Genomic DNA, 24,252 nt, shown 5'->3' with positions numbered 1-24,252 from the left:
GCTGATGAAAGAAATTAAATGCCAGTGGGGTTTTCCAGACTATGATAGAGGAGTTTGCTTGTTCTCTGATGAGCAAAGAATGCAACAAAGTGTAACTTCATTTTTTTCCAGACTTTTAGGGACCTTAGCATGAGTAATTGTTGCAATCATTTGCTGCACAGTTACATATTTTGCTAAGGAACTTGCACAGTGCCTTTTTTTTTTTTTTCCTTTCAACAATGTGGCCAGTGTAAGTGGGATTATCAACTGCTCTCATGCAAAGCTGACGCTGGAAATCTCTCTTCACAGTTAGTGTAGTCTAAAAAATACTATGTTCCCTTGCTGTACTAAACCCTACTTTAATTATGCCAACAGGGAGGTACATTTCTTGTTTGTTTTTTTTTTTTTTTTTTTCATTTTCACCCAAAAAAAGAAGCAGATCTGGATCCAGCAGTGCCTTTGACAGGACTGAAACCACCCTTGATCACTTGACTTTATCAGGCTGAATTTCCTCATTTGCAGTACTGAGAGAGTCTCTTTCTGCAGAGCACAAACTGAGCAGGCACCGAATGATGTAACATCTCCTAAATCTCCAAACCCACGGAACACAGTGCCCCACTGCTGCTGCCAGGAAATGCTGGCGAGATAAGGGAGTTAGCACTGGTTGAGGGCATCCCTTTGTGCTGCTCCTGGAAATGTCTGCAAGCACCATGATTCCACCGCTTCTCCTTCTTTATGCTCTTTGGATCGAAGACAGGAAAAGCACCTGAAACGATGAGTCTCATCAGCTGATCATGTTGTTCATTAGGTACAGTCTTGTTTTAGCTGCGGGGAGGAGATGACTCTATCACAAGCTAGGACATTAACAAGACAATATTTTTTAGCATGTATCTGAGGTGGCTTTTGTGGTGAGCTGTGATTCCTGAAATATCTTCTTTTTGTAATGAGAACTCGCTAACACATCATAGCTGTAGACCGTCAGGAAGTCCGAGAAGGAGAAATTGTACTTGGTGTTTTTTCTACCCAAAGAGAATAGGAATGATTAAGGAAATATCACCTTTGTATTGGTGATATTGGGTGAGAGGAAAAAGGAGGCAAGCAAACAGCTTTCATGGTAAGGGGGAATGCTATTACAGCTTATGGTTCCAGGCAGGCAAGCTTACAGTGATGTTTATTTTCTTTTTTATTAAGAATAAGCAGAGTGTAGTAACTTATACGCACATTTAACATAAGTGCTTGTTGTTCAGCTCCCAATTTAATTCTTTGCATAATGTCCTCTAACGAGGAGCAGCGAGGTGATTCTCATTAACTACTCTTTGTGTTGTCAGTGGGAGAAAACAGCCGTGTCCCCATAGGATCATGAGTATCGTTGTGCTGGTGCGTGCGAGTGGCACACCACTGAAGGCGTGATGGCAAGCCTCAGTCTGCGGAGAAGCAGCGTTTTGAGGAAAAATGGAAAATCAAAAATCTGGTTGGGAGAGAAGAAAAACTTCAAGTTGCACATATTTTTCAGTAGGCAGATACAGTACAAAATGCTGTTATTAATCACTGTGCACCCTTTTGCTTTGAAGGTGGTGGGTGGACAACCTGAAACATTCAGAAGTAAATGATTTTCCAAAGAAATTGACTTTTCATGGCAATGCTCAGCATTTGCATGATTCTGAGCTCGGAGCATAGCAAATAATAGAAAGCTGTTTCCTTTTCAAGCATCCCATGTATGTCTGACCTTTCTTTCCAAGCAGCAACCGTGCAAAATCCCTTTTATATTCCTTCCATTGCCTGGATCATTAGAGTAAGATGTTCATGGGAGAACAACCTGTTATCTGGTGTGCTTCTCTCAGAAAGCTTTTTGCTCTTCTTTTCATGCTCCCACTTACCTGTGGAACAGTGTGCTTAAAACCAAGTCTATTTTTAAAGCAGTTACAATTTTCTCCGTCACAGCTCTTCATGTCAGCTGGGGTGGAGAAACTCTGTCCAAGAGCTGGATCTCGTCTGTCAAAATAATAATTCTGGCCTCTAGTTTGTTGTCCTTTTTCAGCTGGGGCTTCGTAAGAGGAAGTCAGGGAGCCTGATGAAGGCCAAGTGAATTATTCTTCCCGTCCTCTCCCAGACATCCTTCCCTAGGCATGCAGCCATTTTCAATCACCAGATTGAGTACACAGCTGTCATACAGTGAAAATGTAGCTATTTCCAATTGTGTGATTAGACATGGATCCATAATATGTGGTAGCAGTGCCAACAGTTCCGTATTGTGGTAGGTTCATGCACAGCCACATGGCAGGGAAGGAATTGTAGCCTCTCCAGAGCCTACAAAAGCAGCAGGGTGACCATTTATCTGCAATGTTCTCCATCTGTAGATGGTGAAAAACAGTCTAGACTGTTTTTCTGTGATAGCCTTAGAGAAGTGATAAGTAGTGATTGCCAATACAGTCAGTAAGGATGGATGATTGCCTTGGGCTTCTGTGCCATATGTTAAGCGTGCTGTATCTCATTTGTTATCTCCATATAATAATTGGAACGCTGATTTCTGTGGAGGTAAATGTCAACATTAAGAAAAATAAGACGATAATTCAGAGTTTCGTTCAAAAAAATGTAGTTTAAAAAAAAAAGAATATTTTCAAAGGGAAAGAAATTGCATAAATATGACTAGCCTGTATGTGCAGCACTGTAGAAATAACAGACATATTTTGGCTGGATGGCATCTGTAGAGGTCCTGTAGTCTTGTCTACCTCCTGCTTGTACCGGGGTTGACGTCAAGTCTGGATCAGGCTGCTCAGAGCCTCACCCAGCTGAGCGTTACACAAACCTCTCAAGATGGCATTAACACGGCCTTTCTGAGAAGCCTGTCCTGGTGCTCAGCGTGTCTCTCTGAAGGATTTTTTCCTCATACCTGGTTTGAATTTCCCATGTTGTGTCCACTCCCTGTTGTCCTTTCATGGTTCCCTCCTGAGAACGGTGAATCTCGGTGTTCTCTATTCCTGCCTTTTAGGCAGTGGGGTACAGCAACTAAATCCGTCCTTCTCCATTCCTCCTCTGGCCTGCACAACCCCATCGCCCCCAGCCTCTCCTCCTGCCTCCTGGGCTCTGCTCCATGCCCTCCTAGGGCTTTTCCGTGGTCTTTGCCCAGTTTACCAGGGTCTCTCTTGTACTGGCGGCCCCAGACCGGTCACAGGCCTCCAGATGCGGGTGTGAGTACTGAGAGGGCAGTCATCATCTCCCTGTTTGTTACTTTATAGTAAAAGTGTAGGTCAGGGATTTATTGTTTGTTAAATGAAGCTGGTTAAAGCCATTTCTCCTGCGGTATGTAGCCAGTACCGTGCAGGTATCTGGGATCCCATTGCCAGGTTTTTACAGATGAATCCATGAGGTGTTTTCCTGCACGAATGCTGAGAGCATTCAGGATATTTATTGCAGCACCCAAAGGGCAAGGCTGTCTCTGGGCTGTCCTGCGTGCGTCTGAGTCAGGAGGTTTTGTGGGGCTGGTGCAGAGGCCTAGGGGGAGTCATGGGCTGAAATGTCTGAGATGCTGCGGTTCCAGCCCATCCTGGGCATGGAGTCAAGGCTATACAAAAAGGGAAAAAGGGAAGCAGCATCATAATTTCTAAAAGCTTTAGTTTCTCTTCAGCAAAAGGGTGGTGTAAATACCCTAAATCTGTGGGGGAGTGCAGCTCCTATTAAATACAGTCTGATCGAAAATCCTGTGCCCTGCTCTGGTGTGCTTGCTTCCTGTGCTTCTCTGTGAGCTGTTGTTAGAGTTTTTCCAATTTAATCTTTTTAACTCCATACAGACGTTTTGAGCTATTAATACTTCATTTTTGGGAGGGGCAGAAGCTCTGTTCTTCTGCAGTTTACCTTTGTGGCTAAATTCAACTCCATTTCCTTTGTTCTTCAGGAATCTGTGTTAAATAGAGATGAGTTCCTTAATGTCAGGAATCAGCCCCTTTGGCAAGTGCTCTCCTAAGACAGCTGACCCAGCTTTTTCAATTTTCCATTAGATAAGGAGGGGACTCTTGTGGCTTCTCAGTCTTCTCTCAAGAGAACAACAACACTCTCTGGGTTGCATTCTCCATGGATAGCTTCTGGCTACCCTGACATTTTCTTCAGTTTAAATACCTGGTAATAATTTATGAAGTCCCTCAGATTTTTTTAAGCTGTAAAAAGTCTCAAACTCAGAGTAGAAGAAGGAGAAAGGTAAACGACTGTGTATGAGTGCTTGGTGACTTTAGAAATGCCCGTTTGTAGGATCAACAAAGATGCCAGCAAAGGGCATTCTGGCTTTGTCAGCTGCTGTGTGACTGGAGCGAGTTGGTCTGGCGATAGCCCACTTGGACCGATCTGCAGTTCACAGCTTGAAGAAGTCAAGTGCCCATAAACAGGTTAAAGTTGCATGTGATTGAACAGCTCCACGGTACAAATTGGAATGGAAAAGTGTGTGTTTATATTCTATAAATATTGTAATATTTGCAATATTTTATAGTAAATGTTCTGACAGTGAAATTCCTTCCCTGTGCCAGCAAGCTCTGCCTGATTTTTGGAATGATTTTGTGGCTCAGATGCTTTTCCCTGCTCTTGGAGATGGAAAGCAGTTTGATGCTTATACCACCTGGAAAAAATTAGGTTCCTGTGGCTGCTTGGGTAATGGGTGATCCAGAGCTGAAAGAGAATTGGTTAACAAATCAGGCTGGATGAGTCCGTGCTTGTACATGAGTATGGGCTCCCATAATTATTTCAGTGCTTGAGGCTTTCAGTACACATTACAGCTGTAAGGAGAAACTGCCCATAGCTTTTGTCTTGACCCGGTGTAGGGTTAGCATCCTGTGGAAGCATTGCAATAACCTGAAGGGATCAATCATCATCCTTCTGCCTGATCTGATTTCCTTCATCAATGGGAGTCTCAGTGTTTTACCCCATGATTGCAGTATTACTTTGACTTTGGGTTCAACAAAAAGACCTTTTGAAAAACTTCCAGATTTAGTCATCAAGGAAGCTTACCCTGTTTGATAATTTCAAGTGATTAATTACAGTTATAAAGGGATTTTATTTCTGATTCAGACTTTACTTCAGTCCCCAGTGTTTGATCTCTGACCGATAATTAGCCTTCAGGTACAAGTGTAGCTCTTTACCATATATTCAGAATTCTGTCAGCTTCACCAACACACACATTTAACTCAGTTAAGGCATTAGTCTACTAAATGTGTAACCTCAGCTCACGCTGGTGCCCCCTTATAGCCCTGCGCCACGCCGTTAGCCGTGCCTCCTGCCCCAGGGGTCGGTGCCGTGGCTTTGGATGCGACACAAAGAACCCGTTGGTCAGCAGGCAAGGAGTTTCAGCACTGCTGGTTTTCAGGGCTGTGCTCCCACACACCCCTTCCCATCTCCTCAGATCCCCCCAGCCGTGGAGGCAGAAACGCCCGGGGTTCAGGCCTGAGGTTGTGCGGGCCTGTTGGCTTCCAGGTGAGTAGCCTCAGGTGCCACCGGAGGCCTTTGGCTTGGAGTGCTGGCTCCCTCAGGGCTCCAACATAATTGTGATGTTTTGCTGATGTTTTAAGATGAAAAGCCTTCTCTCTGAAATACCCATCAATATGTCTGTTGTGTTATAGGCGTTTGAGCTAGCAACTGGAGATTACTTGTTTGAACCACATTCTGGTGAAGACTATTCCAGGGATGAAGGTATGGACCTTTGAGTTATTCCGTGAGTTTCTGTGTATTTTCACATTCTTCTCAAATTTCTAGCAAGCTTACAGTGGGCTTAATTTTTGTTTTTTTTGAGTGAACTGTTCGTACACGTTGTTTTCAGAACATAAATGCACTTTTTTTCTTTTTAGTTTTAAGTTCCATCACTAGCAGTGGGTGGGCAAAAACTCCCTTCTGCAGATACTCATCTACTTAACAACTGCCTGAAGGAATTAAACTGCCCTTCTTGTAAGATTGCATATGTGTGGAAACCTGATTGAGAATAACAACGTTTTAGTTTAGAAAAGAAACCTCAATTTTGAATTTTGTAGTATTTTCTCTTCATAAGATTGACACTGGAATAATGTTTACGTTGTGTATTTTTATTTGAATTAGGCAATTACTAATTTATTTATTTTTTTTAAAGAGAATTAACTCCTGCTTCCATCTGTATACCTGTCCATTTTCATGCTTGTTTGCTTGTAAATGCCCTTTGCAGTGGTAATGTGGGCATCATTCATTGTTCCTAAGTGCTACTAATGATGCCAGAGCTCTGCTGATCCTGGAAACCTCTGCATGGACTTGCTGCAAACATTGTTGATTTGAAACTATTTCAGATTTTTTACTAATTCCAGTTTCTTTCCTCTTCTTTTTTATCCCATCCTTTCCCTGCCCCTTCCACTCCCGTATCCTTTTTTTCTCTCCCTCATAGACCACATAGCACACATCATAGAGCTGCTAGGCAATATCCCAAGGCACTTTGCTCTATCTGGAAAATATTCTCGGGAATTCTTCAATCGCAGAGGTAGTACCTCTTCTTTTTGAAAGGTGCCGTGATGCAGACAGAAGTGGAATTGCTGTTGCTGGTTGTAGCATGTCCCGCTGAGGAGCATTTTCTGAAATCACGCAACAAAAATTTATTTTTGAAAAACAAAGTGCACAAGAATCTGTGACAAACTGATTTTATTTATTTTTTTAACCTAAACTTCCTGAAAAATAACTATTTGGTACGTTTTAAAGTACGTAGCCAAACTTGTTTGTAGCGGCTGATACCCAGAGGTTGTTTTGAGAAGGAAGTTTTGCTGAAAGCATCTTTCCAAATTAGCCACAGTGCATGTGTCTTTTTCACCAGGATCAATCTATTTCTGTCTGTACCGGGCCAGTGTTAGTGTGTGCATGCAATGTACTGATTAAACTGTTGTATGTTTCTGTTTTGCTGGCAATGTTCTCCAATGCAGACCACATAGCATTGATCATTGAACTGCTGGGAAAAATCCCTCGAAAATACGCTATGTTGGGGAAATATTCCAAGGAGTTTTTCACCAAAAAAGGTAACGGTATTTATGCACCACTAATTTAAAGCATAATACTATCCAAAAGGAGAGTATGTTCGTTTATGGGTACTGAAGAAATATATCCATTTAAATGGAGAGCTCTTATTAAAGAAGAATTTCGGTGTAAACTTGGCTTTCTGAGGAAAGCAAAAATTTGCAGTATTCATTTTGGTATTTCATTTAGAATTCGTTTTGGGATGTACTCAGCAAAGTGTGAACGTTAACAAATGTCTGTGTGAATCTGTTGTCAAATGTTCGTGTAAATGTAAGCAATCAAGGAATGCGGAGCTTGTAACTTGGTGGAAAATGAGCTGTCGACTGCTTTCCGTGTACACAGTGGTCTGGCAGACCTGGTAAGGAGTAAACAGGGTGGAAAAGGAATGCCCGGGCAGTAGACACGCAGGTGTCTGCAGTCCTCGGGCTCTGAACCTTCCTGAGGAGGAAGGATGGCTTTGTGCCAGAGCGCTGGAGAAAGCCGCTCTCCCGTGCGCAGTGCTGTCTCGCTCCAAATGCTGCTGGCTGCTGTGGTGCCGTGGGTCATGCCCAGCCCTGCGTGGCCTCGCGCAGCAACAGAACCCCCCTAAAATCAGCCCCTCTTGTAGCACGGCCAGTTGCTACAAGCGAATGAATCTCGACGCTGACCTTTCTGACCTTTTTGTACTTGGTCTTCGCTCAGGCTGGTCTTTAAGACGGGATTTAACACGGGAGGCACCGCGGGGATGCTTCAAGCCTCTCTCGTCTCCCTGCTTACGAGACAGCACCGTGCAGCCTCGAGTGACGGGGCACGTTGGGAGCGTCCCGCTCCGTACCGAGGCCAAGGACTGCGGCTGGCGAGCGGCTTTCCCACAGGGCAGTGCCACGGCTTCCCTCGCGCCCGCGACTCCACGTGCCCGGCGGGCGGCTTGTCGGCAGGGCCAGCGCCGACCAGCCGCAGCGGGCACCTGGGGGCGCGGCGGGGCCGAGGCTCTGGCGCTGTGCTGTGAGCGCGTAGGGACCTCTGCCTGGCCTCGTGTCCTTCCCGAGGAGGTCACCGGGCTGGACAAGGTGCAGGAGGGCAGGAGCCATGAGTGGCTGCCTTATGGGGGGGGGGGGGGCGGAACACCGAAAAGCCTGGGACTTCAGTTTGGAGGAGAGAAGGCTGCGTGCGGGGGGAATATGATTGGCAAAGTAGCAAAGGCAGTGAAAGGCTGAAAACAGAGCTGCTGTTCGCCAGCACGCCATAGCAGAGTGAGGGGACAGCCAGTGAAACTTGCAGCGATGGGTTCAACACAGCTACTTCCTTACATGCAGGTGGGAGCCTGAGGAGCTTGCAGTGTCAGCAGGCTCAAAACCAAGCTCATGTTAGCTGAGATGAACAAACTCAAGGACAACAGGTCCCTAAGTGTATAAACCAGTAGAGGTTTGGGGCAGGAATTTACCCTCTGGCATCCCCAGTGCAGAACTGAAGCATTAATATAATTCTTGGACCACACAGATAATTTTTACTGTATCCCATCTTCTTTTTTCATATTTTTACGGTCTTCACAGAATTTCTTGTGGTGAACCTCCAGCCTTTAGTGCTAAAATAGTGTTTTTCTGCTGAGAAACAAACTACAGCATGTTGTGCTGCTCAAGGCATGCTGGTCTTAGCTTGGATATTTCCAATTTGAGCTCCACTTTACAAAATAAGTAAGAAGTGTGCAAACAGTGTGAACTCAGGTTCCACAGTGACGGCCACCGAACCCCAGGATCCTCAGTTTGCAATTGTGTACACTTCATACCACCTGAGGGTAGAAAGAAGAAAATGCAAGCGTTTGGGTGAAAAGACATGCAATCGATTCTGCTACAAATACATTTTATTCAGAAAATGGATGATGACTTTGGATTTCTAGGCCTTCAGAAATGTTTGGGTTTTTCATGGAGAATATTATGCTCCAGGCTACCTAATTTAAATACAAAGGTGAAGGCTGATGCAACACCCCCCTCCCCACCCCATGTTGATAAGTGATTATGGCAACCCTGGCAATGGCTGCTGCAATCCAGAGAAGTTACAAACCCAGCCTGTTTTTCTTAGCCTTTTGTTTTGCTTGCAGTCAATAACAAGACACTATTTTCTATTGCTTTTTGGCAGAGAGATTGCTTCTTGCGCAATACTGGAGTTTATACACTTAGAAAATATATTACCCGTTTTTGTAAATAGTCAAACATTCTTTCAGCCCTTCAATTGGAGGGTTGTATGGGGATTTTAAAGGGCTGAGAGTAAGCCTGGAAGTGAACAAACTTCTCCAAGATGTCTTCTGCTTTGTACATTAGTACTGTGGGTCTGTATAGACCTAAACTGGAGCCTTTTTGCCTTATTTTTTTTGTTGTTGCTTGACTCAGCAGTACTCATGGGCTGCACTTGTGCTGGAAATGTACAAGCACAGACTGGCCGAAGACAGGCAGCCTCTGCTCTCGCTCCCCTTTATCTCAGTGCCCTCCTACCCGGAGAGATGGAAGGAAAGGAGGGAAGTGGGCGAGCCATGGGCAGCACACCTCGGCTCGCTGTTAGCAGCGGGTCTCTCCTTTCCCTTGCCAGTGGCTGGCTGTTTGCAGGGTTACTGCAGGGTTTGCAGGGTTACTCTGTTGGGGTCCTTACGGTGGTGGCTGCAGAGCTGCTGCCAACTGGCAGTTGGCCGTGTGCAGTATCGGAGGGGCTCCAGTCCTGCAGTTCTGCCACTGCTGGCAGTGGGCAGCGGCAGCAGGCGCTTCCTCCCCAGGAAGAAGTCAGCACAAGCCTGGTTGCACTTGCCTGGGAAATGGAGCAGAATCCACGAGGGCAAACCCTTTGTGCTGGGCTTGGTTTGCAACCGGTTGTGGCATTGTCAGCAAATGGCGCATAGTGAGGCAGAATGACCTGTGTTACTGAGAGCTGTGCCTTAAGGCTGGAGCAGTTTTTGTAAGATTTAGGGTTGTTGGCAGATTAACGAGTGAAGGCCTGCGGTGTTCTTGTGGACAGCGTGAGCGTGAGAGTGAGTGCCTTCGTGTAAGGGGCACAGGATGAAGGCCTCATGGCGGCCTGCAGCTCCCTCACGAGGGGAGCGGAGAGGCAGGCGCTGAGCTCTGCTCTCTGGGGACAGCGACAGGACCCGAGGGAACGGCATGGAGCTGGGACAGGGGAGGTCACGCTGGGTGTTAGGGAAAGGTTCTGCACCCAGAGGGTGGTCGGGCACTGGGACAGGCTCCCCAGGGCAGCGGGCACAGCACCGAGCTGCCGGAGTTCAAGGAGCATTTGGACAGCGCTCTCAGACACACGGTCTGATTTTGGGGTGGTCCTGGGTGGAGCCAGGAGTTGGACTTGGTGATCCCTGTGGGTCCCTTCTACCTCAGGATATTCTGTGACTGTGATTCTAAGACAACAGGAGAAACTTTGTTTACAGTGGAATCCAGGTGTAACACACAGTTTGCTTTAGGAATGATTTGTTTTTGACATTGGCCATGCTCATTTTGTTTGTTTGAGGACCTCAAGCAAGCTTGCGATGTGCAGACCTTCCTAAATGATAATTCTCAGCCTGATGAGTTGTTTTGTTTTTTTTTTTTCTTTTTTTAGAGGAAAACTAATCAGGGATTAGTCACTATCAGGGCTGAAGAGGTATTTCTCTAATACTGGTAATGTTTCTGTTTACAGGAGAACTCCGACACATTACCAAGCTGAAACCTTGGAGTCTTTTTGACGTGCTTGTGGAGAAGTATGGTTGGCCTCACGAAGATGCTGCACAGTTTACAGATTTCCTGATCCCCATGCTAGAAATGGTCCCAGAGAAACGTGCTTCAGCTGGAGAATGCCTTAGGCATCCATGGCTGAATTCTTAGCAGAATCTCCCAGCTGTAGAAGTAAGCCAGCAACCACTTTCCAATGCATCGGACCTAAATGGTGACTGTCACAAATTCTTTAGCAGGATCACACGTGAGCTGGCTTCAATCCTCAGACCTTTATTTTGCTTGAGGTACTGTTTGACATTTTGCTTTTTGTGCACTGTGTTCTTGGGGAAGGGTAGTCTTTTTGTCTTCAGCTAGTAGTTTACTCACCCACTTTCTTCAGAAAACACTTTAATGTGTCTTTAAGCATTGTTTCTTGTGTTGTGTGGCATTCAGATGTCAGATTTTTGAACAAAAGAAACTTCCCCCCATGTGTTTTGGCAAGTTTTGTAACTATTTATGAAAAAAATATTTTAGCTGATGCATATTATATAATTTACAAGCGTAAGAAATTTATCAAGTCAGAACTGAGTTACGGCAAGGAATTGTACAATTTTATCTTCTGGCAAAGGGACGTCATTCTTGTATTATAGTGTATGTAAATGCACCCTGTAAATGTTTATTTCCATTTAAATATGGGACTGGGGACTCAATTTCAGAGTAAAGCTACTAAGTTTTAGAGAGCTTTATAGCAAATGAATTGCATGTAGTGGACTTTAAACTGCTTTAAGGAATTGTGTAAACTTTCTATTCTGTAGCAGTTCCCGTTCATTGGATTTTAAACAAAGTGGCTCTGGTTTACAGGATTTCATTCCCCAAATGGCACTTTAAAGGAAGGCTAGACTTCTTTCTAATAAAGTATGCATTATCATTTAGCACTCCCTTTTAGAACTTTTGCCTATTTTAAGTGCTTTTAAGAAAAGAAAATAGCAATTTCCCTTACAATGTGATAGTGAAGACATGGTACCATATGGTGTTGCCTTTTTATAAGCACTGTAAGTTGTACTATACCTTAAGAAAAAAAATTAAAAGTTGAGCATGAGAACCACTCTCTGTGTAGAATTGCTGATCTTTTATAATAAAAGTGTGTGCTTGGAATCAGTTAAGGAAGGATAGCTGCAAATAATTTACAGTGCAGTGGGTAAAATGCAAGAAGCAAGATCATGCTCATTCCATTCATAGCTTTACATGTTTCTAAAACAAATTGCACTAGCTTTATTTTTTTCCCATAACCAGACATACGATTATTCTTTGTAAGTTGCACGCAAGAATTACGTGTTTCCTAGGAAAAAAAGCTACATAGACTGAAGCTTATAGGCAATACAGATTTTAGAATGTAAAATACAGAGGTGTGTTTTGGCCTCTTTTAGAAGTCAGTGGGATGAATGTAAGCTTACTTCTGATTTTCATGTAACTATGGTGCCACTTTTTCTTGACTTTGTCCATATGAAATTTATTCACATGCCTTTGCAATAACTAGATTGTGAGAAGATAGCCCCATGCTGTAACAATAACCAGTTGTTTGAGGTGCTTGCAGTTGTCTAATTAAAGTGTTTTGTTTTTTCAGACAGTGTGCTGGTCATTGGAATCTTTGCTAGCTGTAAATCCAACTCTTTGCTAGAATTACATGTGGTGGTGGGGGTGGGTGGGGGTTAGCCTGGCTGTAATTACTGTGTTCTGCACGATGGGGTTAGTTACAAAATAGCATCACCTGTACAAACCAAAGCATACAGAAGGCTAACGAGGAATGATGGGCTGTATCTGAGAGGGTGCTAGACGAAACAAGACAAAACTGAGCCGTTTCATAGGAGGTGTTTAACTTTTTATAGACAAGCAGCCATTTATCCCCCATCCCAGATGCGCCCGGGCAGCCGCTCATCCAAAAAGAAACGGGAGAGCCACACGAATGCGCTAGGCAGGAGACACCCCGTGCATGCTGAGGCCCTGCCAGCAGCTGGATCTCAGACCTGAGGGCCTTTGACCATCCACTTCCCTCTTCACACGGGAACGGCTTTTAAAGGCCTCAAGGATGACACTGCTGAGAAGAAAAAAAAAAAATAATGCTACAGTGAAATCCAGAGATAAGAGGTAAAAATACTTCGTTTCACCCTGGGCCGTGCTGCAACTAATTAGCGGTTTGTTCCTGAATACATAGACAATCCTAGCATTGGCAACATCGGTTTAACTGCAAGGCAAGCAGGGGGACTAGCCTTACGCATGTTGATACAGCAAAACTTGATTAATGCCAGTCATGGTCTGCTACCCCCTTTGTCAACACGTCACATGGCTGCTAAGAGGTAACAAATCATCGCAGATAAATGGCAGAGGGTCAGGTCAACAGCTTTGAGCTGTGGAGGGTGATGCAGATTTCGCGAAATGAGTGTGAGCAGTAGCATAAGGTGCGTTGGGTTGTTTTTGTTTTTTTCTCCCTGCTGTTGTTGATGGCCTAACTGGATTCTACTTCATGCTAAGTGCAAATAGAGGAGCTCAGACCTTGCACGTGTTTTGTATAGCCAACAGCTGTCCAGGAAAGCATTTTGTGTGTACTATTTTTTCCAGTACTTATGAGCAAATTACAGTTTTACATAGCCCCAATACTTTCTATGTGCTAAAAGGAATTACCACTTTTCAGTGAGTAGGAATTGCCGCTTCCACTCCTGTCCCCTTTCAGCTTTTGTAGCGGCCAGAGCAGAGGAAGCTGCACGCTGGTTTTCTCCTCTGGGTTCTGAAAGAAAGCCATCAAGCATTTGTTCTGTTACCTGAGCAGAATTCAAGAGCATTCACTAATGAGCTCTAAGGACAAGCATACACCATAATTATGGTATAAGGGTCTCACTTCCTACATTACCGCACTAACAGGAGGTGTTGGAGAGCCAACAGGAGAAAACAGGGATGTGCTGAAGTGGGCAGGTGTTACTGTAGTTTGTAACCAAGAACAAATAGAGTAACATCTGCCTTTAGTGCACAACTGCACTGCTATGGTACATACACAGTGCACATTAATATTAAATAACCTGATCCCATACCCTGCTCTCCTTGAAGTAAGTTTTCCCCAGTTGTAGACTCAGCCAGGGAAGATAAATCCCCTCCTGCAGTCTGTGCCATAAACCCACACCTGGAAACCGCATGGAGGTAAAGAGCCCCACAGTGACAGAAGGCCTACGGCCCCTTCCTTTAACACACAGCACCCTTTGAGGACAAGTGATTAAAACTGACATAATTGTGATTTATTAACATGAATTAAAATGCCCAACCAGTGCTGCAATGTGACAGTATATTAAAAAATTAAAGATCATATACTGTACTACTTTCACAAAGATCACACTTTTTTTTTGCAAAAGAGACTTATTATGTACAATACTATATCAAATGAAAGAAGCTTTAAGCAATTTTACAAGCAAAAGAAATACAGTATTTACAGCACTCGTCAGAGACATTAGAAACGGTCTATACATTAAATTACATTTTCTGCAAATAACTGATGAAACAAAAAGCCATGTCCACACCAAAACTATAAAAATTTGTATTGCATTGTTTTCTATCTCTATGCACACAAAGAACTGTTGACAGAAGAAAATGAAAAAAAAATTGTTAGTGCCATCACTTAGCCTGTGTACTTATTTAATTACATATGTATAAAAGTAATATAGAAAACATTCACTAAATGAATTTAACTGCAACAATAAAATTTTAAAGATTATGCAGCATCAAACCTACTGCCAGAAAAACAGCTGGAATGTTCACTTACAAAATAAAAAGAAATACCTAATACTGGCTTAACAGCACATTTTTCAGGAATTTTAAAAAGCAAAAAATGGAAAGATACAATGAAAGAGCACTGGTGTTTGCTTTTATACAAAGTATCATGTACAAGCTTTAAAAAGTACCTTGAATAGGTACATATGAAATATACACAGTTTATATTACAGAACATTTTAAAAATGTTTAGAATTAAAGGGCTCCATTTTAATGCCACCCTGAACCATGGTAATTGTTTTGAAAAGTCGGCGGCACCTGTGCTCTGTGAATGGGAATCTGTCCAGGCACCGGTGACGCCTGCTGCGGTCCTTGCACTCCGTGGGGAAGGGTTACTGAGCCGGGGTGGGGGCAGAACCCTGAAGCAGTGGGCGTTGCAATACTGTTTGGTCCTTGAGGTTGGATGTGAGGACCCTGACCGGGGAGTGGACAATGAGGTCCTGTTCCAGCAGGCTGATGTTGAGGTCCAGGTCCTAACGTCGTGTGATGGGGGGCTTGTGAGGAGTAGGAGGAGACGCCCGTATGGGCGTTTGAGGGGAAATGGGGGGGTCCTTGGTGCGACGGGTGGTGCAACCCTTGTGCTGATGCTGGGTGGTGCCCCGAGCCCATAACATTGGACGGTGGGGGCGGAGGGGGCGGAGGTGCGGAGTTGACAACATGCTGGTGTTGTGCTTGCAAACCTTGGTGTCCCGTGGGAGGATGAGGAGGTTGGTGGTGGGGGATAGGACCTGGCGGCGGAGGGGGCGGTGGCAAATGATGGCCAGCAGCCTGAGAGTGAAGGTGTGATCCAGGAGCTACTGCCACAGCGTGAACCGGACCAACCACGTGTGCTACAGAATGCTGCTGATGAGTACTTTGCTGCTGTACAAGGTGAGGTCCCGGGGCAGGCGGGGGCGGAGGAGGAGGTGGGGCAGCAGAGGCCGAAGCCTGGTGATGAATACTGGGGTTCTGAGAGGGCAAAAAATGCCCCGCGGTGACGTGGTGTCCTGGCACTGTCTGCTGACCCGCAGAGCCAGGAAGTGCTTGGTTTGGTCCAGATGAAAACACAGTCTGTTGGGGTATGCTGCCCTTCAGCTGACTGTAACTCTGAAAGTTTCCAGAGGGCTGCTGGTTTTGATAGTACGTAGAAGAGGGGGGCGGAGGGGGAGGGGGAGGTGGTGCATTGCTGTTCAAATTTTGTTGGTTAAATTGGCTGTAAGAAGCTGAAGATTGTCCTGAAGTTGTCTGAGTAAACAGCGGTCCGCTGGGCTGCTGCTGATTCCCAGGCTGAAGGGGTGGTGCTGCTGGATAAAAGTTCCGGTGCGTTTCCCTCTGGGGTGTTCCGACTTGAGGTGACTGGGGGTGATGAGGTCTGTACGGAGAGCCCAGCTGCTGCGAGTGAGGCTTTGGTGAAAGGTAACCATGCTGCACGGGCGCGTGAGGCGTAGATGACTTGGGAGGATTTTCTACGTGAGGTGAGGGGGGACAATGAAGCTTCAAAGGTGCAGAAGGCAACTTCTGTGAGTGTGGAAGTTGCTCAGCAGAACTGCGCAGATGTGACTGAGATGGATGATTTTTTGAAAGTGCTTGGACATTATTTGTCAGCTGTTTTTGTTGCAGCTCAGGTTTTGGGTGATTCGCACACTCGGCCTCTGGTGCATTTGCTGCAGTTTCCCAGTGCGAATCTGGTTTTGCCGGCGTTTTCCCAAGTGACTGTGTTGAAACTACAGGACTTGGTGAAGAGGGCTAGAACAGAAAAATTCAGTCAGTGCAAGATGTTCAGAACATTCAATGATGCAGGCACTAAAACTAAATCTTCTCAGGTCAGTGCTCTCTTTCTCCAATGATGGATGAAAAACATTAAGACACAGGATAGATTTGCTATATGAAAAACAGTGACCATAGGAAGCTTAAACTTAGCACAGGCACTGTTTCTAAGCAAGCACACATGAATTGTTCTTTAAAGTCGAAGCCTAGCAAGTGCACCTGAGAATACTAATAGGAATATGACCATCAAGGCAAAGTCATAATCTCCTATATGTTAAAGCTTCAGATTTCTGAGTCGGAAAGGAGTAATTCCAAATGACTATTTACAAAAAGTATTTTTTTGAGAGTGATTTAACATTTTAAAACTGGCATAGTGCAAGCAAACAAACTGGACACTATAACCTGAATTACTGCATTTAATATCATACAGGAAGTTCCTAAACAAGTTTCTGCATATCACTGCCTCTACTGCCAAACAGTACCAAATCCTGACATGGCAAGAGCCACTCCTGTTAAGGTAAGAAGTACTTAAATCATTTTACTTCTGTCAGTTCTGACTGTCAGTCCTTTGGCATTCAACCTGCAGAACTGTGGCAATACTGAGACCACTGATACAAGCTCTTCAGTGTCCACAGAATGTGGTATCAGATACAAGTAGATACGGCTACTGAAAGAACAGAACACAAACCAACTTGGATGGAACTTCTACATGTTGGACCTACTACAAATATTCTTACAGATATTTACCTACATTAAATTATTGAACAGAATTACTATACACGTTCAACTCAGTGGAAAATCATGATGGTAACATTTAAAAAAACCTCAACAGAAAATCAAGATGCTACCATTTTAAAAATAAATTGAGACCTGTACATATGCTTGATACACACAAACACATGCACCTGCACACACACCTTGCTTGCTTTTGAAGGACTCTTACAAGTCTTCTGTGAAGTATCTGGGGACGGACATTCAGAAGTAGGCTCTGGATTTTCAGGATCAGGTTCTAGAAACAAAAATAAGAAGTAAATATAACAGTGGGGGAAAAGGTCTTTTGCCAAGATCACTAAGCACTTTGTATTTGACTTTAAAGAGCTACTTAACGTTGTTGTAAGAGACTATTCAATAAGTGTCATACAAGGTCATCTGCTTACTGACCTTCCATACATTCAGTGAAAGAATGGACCTTAAGCTGCAACTGGGAAATGAGATTTGAATGAGATGAAGGTGGAGACTGAACATGAGACGGTGAGCAGGGGCTACAGGGTGATTCTCCCCCTACAGATGAAGCAGACCCAAACATAACATTAGAATGATTAAGGACTACCTAAGGAATTGGTTAGATGTATCTACCTTTGCCACGATAAATCAACTCACCATTGTCCTTGTCTTTCCTATGATCACTGAGAAGTAACGCTCTCTGATAACTTCGTTCTCTCACTTGTTCCACAGAGGTTGATGCAGTCCTGGAAGAGGGAAGTGTATGTTAAAGTAAGGCGATATACTCCCAGGGACCAAATTTAGGACACTGTACATGCAAATACTAGGCCAGAGAATTTACAGTGTTGATTGCTTGTAAGAGCCAAATAATTGGTCCTACTTAAGGAATGCCGTTTGGTTAGGTATTTTAGATCTGTTTTCTCACACTTTAAATATACCAATCTTCTGCAACCTTCTTACATTATGAGAACTGACAATTCCTCTCAATACGAAAAAGGTTATCTGTAGATCTGTGGAGGTCTTTTTATTCTTAATATCTGACAGATCAAAAACTACAGGTTGTGAGTACTCCTTCACAGTCTCAAGTTGTAGAAAGCCTTCTTGAAAAGATTGAAATAGTCATTTATTTATTAAAAAAGAGCTTGCTCTTCAATAGCAGATCCATAGTTGTAAATACTGCACAACTCCGGATGTATGGGATTTAAACTTTTAGATTTCATTCACCAGATATCAGGTGAAGTGACAGTCATGTCTTCTGTCTTATAATCAATTACATTCTCAAAATCTGAACATAAAGAACAGTAATGGCAGCACTCTACAAAACTAGCTTTATTTCAGGCAAGAGCATATTGCAATACTCTACAATGCTGTTGTTTTAAAAGTTTGGAGGTTGTCTGCAGGAGTACTGCAAAAGAGTTACTAGTAAATTCTTCCCAGTTCAGCCTATTTCCCACATTCTTTGCTTACAATACAGTACACTACATTCTGCATTATGAACTTACAGCCACTTCTCAGTGAAGTTTTGAAGACTGCACTTATGTTCTCCCTTCAGTTGGCTCTACAAAATCCTTCTATTCTGGAATAGTTGGAGCATCTGAGCAGAGAGGTATTCAACTCCTCAGCCCATGTTCATCTGCAACACTGTCAGTCCTCCTCTATAGCATAAAGAACTTCTGCAGTGTTTATTTTGTGCTAGTAACATTCTGGAGACAGAGTCAACACAGTTGACCATCTATCTTAAGGCTACCAAAAACCACAGTGGAAAACGTTGCAAAACATTTACACGAACCGAAGTCATTCTGTGTCATCCCCCCTTCACACTGAACCTTTCCCCAGGATCTTAAGGCTGCCGGAGTATCTGGCAGGGAGTACAACCCAGCATATGGCTTGCACGCAGGGGAGCCAGTCAGCCATCATAAGCAACTATGCAAGTATCTCCACGTGCTGTCTACCTGAGCAGAAGGAACTGTCAGGCAGACTGCATGCATCTCTGCATGTTGCATTTAAGTGACAGCAAACACAAAGCACACATTCCAACTGGATCACTGAAAAACAGACGTCTCAGAGTCTTCTAGAAGCTTTTGTTGATCAATACAAATTATTCCCTTATTCCACCCCTCTTTCCTACAGTGGTTTTGGAAAGGTTTTGAGGTTTAAGATGAAAAGTATTATCTTCAGCCCATAGACAAAGCAGTGACAATGCAAGGACATTAAATGCAGAGCCAGGGCCATGCTGAAAATCAGACTCAGTATCTCCCAAAGCCACTGTAACATCCTCCATCCGAACGTAGCTCCCTCCACCATACACCTTGGCAAGCACACACAGCGTGACTCGTGCAGCTCTGAAAGGAGCATGCCATGCCTACTCCACACCATTTTCTAAATATTCACAACTGCACTTATACAATTTTACAGGCTACAGAACTAGGTGATCTCTCTTGTTCAAGCTATTTTTGCTCTTGAAAAATAAAATACTAAAGCAGAATGAAAATAAGCTGACCAGTATTTTATGGATAATTTTCCATATTCTCATCTTCATATTCTCATCTCCATATTCTCTCATATCTCCATATTCTCATCTTCTCATCCGCACCTCGAGTACTGTGTTCAGTTTTGGGCCCCTCGCTACAAGAAGGACATGGAAGTGCTCGAGCGAGTCCAGAGAAGGGCAACGAAGCTGGTGAGGGGTCTGGAGAACAAGTCTTACGAGGAGCGGCTGAGGGAGCTGGGATTGTTCAGCCTGGAGAAGAGGAGGCTCAGGGGCGACCTTATCGCTCTCTACAGGTACCTTAAAGGACGCTGTAGAGAGGTAGGGGTTGGTCTGTTCTCCCACGTGCCTGGTGACAGGACGAGGGGGAACGGGCTAAAGTTGCACCAGGGGAGGTTTAGGTTGGATATCAGGAAGAACTTCTTTACTGAAAGGGTTGTTAGGCATTGGAATGGGCTGCCAAGGGAAGTGGTTGAGTCACCATCCCTGGAGGTCTTTAAAAGACGTAGAGCTTAGTGATATGGTTTAGTGGAGGACTTGTTAGTGTTAGGTCAGAGGTTGGACTGGGTGATCTTGGAGGTCTCTTCCAACCTAGACGATTCTGTGATCTTCAGGAGGTATCTGCTATATTTCTGAGGTAAGAGGTACGACAACTGTTTACTAGTTTGAAAGAAGGGCTTCTTTCAAATAATCCATAAAAAAGTAATCCATAACTGCACGCTTATTAACAGAAGATTTCAGATAGAAGACTTAGAATTAAGTAAATAATTCACCAGAACTTTTGTCCTACAGTTTTGTAACTTACCACTGGACCTCTGGCTCGCTCTTCTCACTTGACGTCTCCTTAATTGCACAGTTGTTACCAGTGTCTTCTGGAGCTGCGTTATAAACAGTAGTTGGCAGTGGTACAGGTAGGCTCGCAGCGTTATCGGTTTGCTCCCCATTTTCACCACTGTTGTTATACCCATCGTTAGCACCGTTGTTACTACTTATATTTCCTCCACCAGCTGCATGAGGAGATACGGTAACAAGGGGAAAGTTTTCTGTCTTTGAGCCACTTTTTCTAGCTTCTCGTTGTCTCTTACGGTATTCTAATAAGGATACCTATGGAAAAAAAGATTAGAAGAAAGTTTACTTGTTTCCTTCTTGCCATTTTCAGTTAAATATATTCCTTTAGTAAGACATACCATTTACTTGGCTCTAAAAGACGGGCATAGTTGAAGGTCTCTCACCACACTTGCAGTGAATTTACAGATCTAGTAATGGCTATCAAAGAAGATGCAAAGAAAGGCTTCTGCCACGAGGAGGTATGTATTTTGCCTCTGAAGAGGCAGAAGTTTATGGAACAGCAAAAGGTTCACTGCTGAAGCCCTTCTGCTGGTTGAAGCGACAAGGGACTTCACAGCCCCTCCTGGAACCGCAGTGTTACTAAGAGGACAGCAATATAGTAATGCTAATTTTAAGAGACTGAGTCACTCTCACTCTGCCTACCTCATGTGAAAAACAGACCAAAATTTTGCTTCACTCCACTGCATAGATCAAAAGATACTGAGCTTTTCATATTTTTTTCTTAATATAAAAGATTTGTGACTTAGAATGACATTCATTTTGCAATTTGTTTTAAATTAATATCTTTACCGCACTCTGAGATACTGATTCAGAGTGTACTTCAATGATAAATTTCAAGTAAAAATGTTTATTTCCAAAACCAATGACACAGGAAGGGACAGGTGGTTCTACTTTATATGTACATGTGTATATTTTATTCTTTTTTGTGTGTATACATATACACACGATTTTATATAAAAATTAGTGCATAGACACTACTATAGAATATTACTAAATCACTTTCACTGAGAAAAACAGATTATCAAATACTTTCATATGCCTATTTACAATTTGAATGCTGAAATACTGACCCCTTCAGACCTGCTTTGTTTAGTAAGAGAATTAGTTTTGGGGAAATTACGTTTTATGACTCTACTCCCTTCCTTCCACTTATCAGCGATCTACTCTGAACCCTCTTTATAACACAAAACAATAAACTGAAGTGCAATAACAACAAAAAATTAAATGGTTTACATTCTCAGTAAAAGCAGACATCCATTTCTACTCAGAGACAGAAACCAAGAAGGCCTGGTTTGTTAGCAGTCCTAGGTGGTGGTTTTCTATCTATTAAAAACTCATCTGTATGCCAGGGCACGAAGAGTCAAAACACTATTAAGAGAATGTTTAGGCTAAGAACTATCTTGTTTTGAAACAATTCATGTTATTTCCACATCACTGGGATCCCTTGAAGAAGACTGCTTTAAGCAAAGCTTAAATGTTAAGAATGGACAAGTTTTATGAAGCATGGCCAGGACGTACAATATTGAAACAGGATGAACTTGTGTGATGCTGAGTGAAAATAAAGGAAGCAATGCCCATCGAAACACTGGGATATGGGGCATCCTCTTCTAACAACTGTGTAAGAACATGCACGTCTTACCAGATCTTAGCTCAAGGCTTCTAATTATTATTCTCCTACAGAAATCCTGAGTTCTCCCCTCACCTTAAATGAGACAGGGATTGTTAAATTGTTTTCCCCCTTTTTAGACTGCGAAGTGTAGTTAAATTTGTGTGTCTGTCCCTGGAAAACCTTAAAATCATTCTTTCAGGGGTACAGACCAAATTATTTCTGGCTATTGCCTTCAACTGAGACTTTTACATGTGAATTCTAAGGGGATTGGGGAGGGGGGGGGAGGCAGAGGGAGAGCCTCTCACACAACTCAGGACCAGGTAAGAACACAGCTACGGCCTTATTTCAGTTATATCTCAGTATAAAGAGAGATAAACACAAAATCCAGTTCTGATGGCAAACTTCTGAAGGTCATGAGCATTCCCTCGCAGGATGTCCCAGAGCACAGCAGAAGGGGCAAGCGCAAGGGGGCAGGATGGGACCAAAAAATCAAAACCCCATCGTGCATGCATGTTATGTACACGTGTATACACACAAATAATACACCTCTAGTCCCCTGACCATTACTTTCATGAAGAAAATAAATCATATTAATTTCTACAGTCTGTTTATGAGACAGAACTGCATAAGCTGCTGCACTGGAAACTATTGCCAAGGAGCAAAGGGAGTTTAACCTGGCAGCACGGTCAAGACATTTATGCAGGTTTTGGTTCCAGATGACCATGACCGAAGAACTTACCTACAGGGGATGTTTGAGAAGAGTAGCAAGTTTATACTGTGCTTATCTTCCAAAAAAAGAAATCAAGCCAAAAAAGATTTCTTGTAACTATGGATTTGTGTAGTCAATAACAGCAAAACCAAGATACCTTAAGTACATCAAGATTGGAATTTTCAAGTGTTAGTATCATAAACCTTAGTGCAACCTCCTGTAGTAACTCATAAGAGATGTTCCCAGTATACGATTAAATTGGTAGTATTCTAACAGAATGGAATATTTTAATACTTGGTGGCATAAGCAACTATTTTCAAACCTGAAAAGCAGTTATTTATTGAGCATTTCATTTAAGACTCATAAGAAATAACATTAAAAATAGAAAAAAGTGAATTTGTATATATTGTTTTTAAAAATTAAATTTACTAATGGATGTACGCAACATTACTCTTTGCTCTTCATGAGTTCTCCTGAATAATGCCTACAGCGTAGCAAACAAAGTTTAGCTGACAGTTGTTTTTTTTTTGTTGTTGTTGTTATTTTTAGTATGCTTCTTTCTGTTAGAGAAATATCGTTACCAGACTATGTAAGAAAAACCAAATGATTCTTAAAATTATAACCTTTTTCTTTTGTGGAGGATTCTGGGGTGTGCAATTTCCATCCATCAAGTTGTCGTTATTGACAGTCCTTCCAAAGCCAGATGCAATTCCATCTTCTGAAGTACAAAAAACAGATGCTTCCATGAACATGCCTCTAGCATCGTCTTGAATCAGGCACTTTGACTCGCTTATTCTGAATCCACCTCCTACCTCCAACTGATGTGAAGGGGTCAAGTCCCTCAAATTAGAATTCATTGAGAAATTTACACCTGTCCTGTCGGGACTTTTTACCCAGGAAGAATAAATTGTGCCCCGTCCACAATGAGCAGTTTCTAATTGGCTGTTTGAATCAGTCCTATCATGTGTGGGGGCTTCCAGGTTTTTATGCAGTGCACTTTGCTCAATAACTTCGAGTCCCAGCTGGAGGTCTGACACAGATTCCATTTCGCCAGTGCACTGCCGAGTGACATCAGTCCTATTCCTTGGACTGGAATATCCAATAGTCTTTATTTCTTGCAGACCCATTTCTGTCAGGTTGGAATTTCTGAAAGAATTCAGTGCTAGAATCGATGCTCTGTCATATCCCTGCATGAAGAAAGAACAAGTCAGCTCTTTTCCATACTGCAACATGATTACAACTATTCTGACATTCATCTGTGCCTTTAAATGGCATTAAAACCTTGCAGTACCATGAGTTTAAGAAACAGTTGTGTAGCCACTTATTTCCACTACTGCCATTAAAAGCATTTTAATGAAATATGTACAAACCAAAGTCAAAATAAACTTTTAATACCAGGTTTTACTTATGACTGGCAGAGGAAGAAGAGGAGCTTCAACAGGAACAAGTCCCTAGTTACAAAGGCCTTGCTTAACTTAAGCATAAAAGGGATCCTTGGTGTCAACACATTTACTTCAAGAAAAAATGTTGGTGGGGGAATGGGGGAAGCTTTTCTGAACACTTTAGAATTTCAAGACCATTATCAAAAATCAGTATTCTGTAGAAGAAAAAATTGAGAAGTTACAGAAACTGACTTCTGTATTCCTTGAAACTCTGTTAACCATGAAAA

General features: G+C 43.1%; 2 protein-coding genes across 20 annotated transcripts in view; one reads left to right on the top strand and one right to left on the bottom strand.

Annotated features, from left to right (window-relative positions):
• Window positions 1-12,269, top strand: part of SRPK2 (SRSF protein kinase 2) — a 148,978-nt gene extending 136,709 nt beyond the window's left edge. For 6 of the 10 annotated variants that reach the window (XM_050708315.1, XM_035549590.1, XM_035549598.2 and 3 more), the window contains 3 exons: window positions 5,580-5,649; window positions 6,891-6,983; window positions 10,633-12,269. In XM_050708315.1, coding sequence (XP_050564272.1) covers window positions 5,580-5,649; window positions 6,891-6,983; window positions 10,633-10,817 — 348 coding nt within the window. In that variant the 3' untranslated portion in view covers window positions 10,818-12,269. Of the gene's footprint in view, window positions 1-5,579; window positions 5,650-6,364; window positions 6,458-6,890; window positions 6,984-10,632 lie in introns of all 10 variants that reach the window. The other 4 variants (XM_035549593.2, XM_035549591.2, XM_035549596.2 and 1 more) reach the window with 2 other exon arrangements.
• Window positions 11,143-24,252, bottom strand: part of KMT2E (lysine methyltransferase 2E (inactive)) — a 69,334-nt gene continuing 56,224 nt past the window's right edge. For 4 of the 10 annotated variants that reach the window (XM_035549577.1, XM_035549583.1, XM_035549576.2 and 1 more), the window contains 8 exons: window positions 23,207-23,770; window positions 20,222-20,520; window positions 17,586-17,674; window positions 17,367-17,486; window positions 17,123-17,214; window positions 14,718-16,184; window positions 13,326-13,428; window positions 12,386-12,741 (listed from right to left, as the gene is read on the bottom strand). In XM_035549577.1, the coding sequence (XP_035405470.1) occupies window positions 12,701-12,741; window positions 13,326-13,428; window positions 14,718-16,184; window positions 17,123-17,214; window positions 17,367-17,486; window positions 17,586-17,674; window positions 20,222-20,520; window positions 23,207-23,770 (2,775 nt within the window). In that variant the 3' untranslated portion in view covers window positions 12,386-12,700. The other 6 variants (XM_035549584.2, XM_035549588.2, XM_035549581.2 and 3 more) reach the window with 3 other exon arrangements.

Source organism: Cygnus atratus, chromosome 1 (assembly GCF_013377495.2).
Source record: "Cygnus atratus isolate AKBS03 ecotype Queensland, Australia chromosome 1, CAtr_DNAZoo_HiC_assembly, whole genome shotgun sequence".
NCBI lineage: Eukaryota > Metazoa > Chordata > Aves > Anseriformes > Anatidae > Cygnus > Cygnus atratus.
The sequence above is the reverse complement of the archived record's forward strand: the minus strand, read 5'-3'. Positions and strand labels throughout refer to the sequence as shown.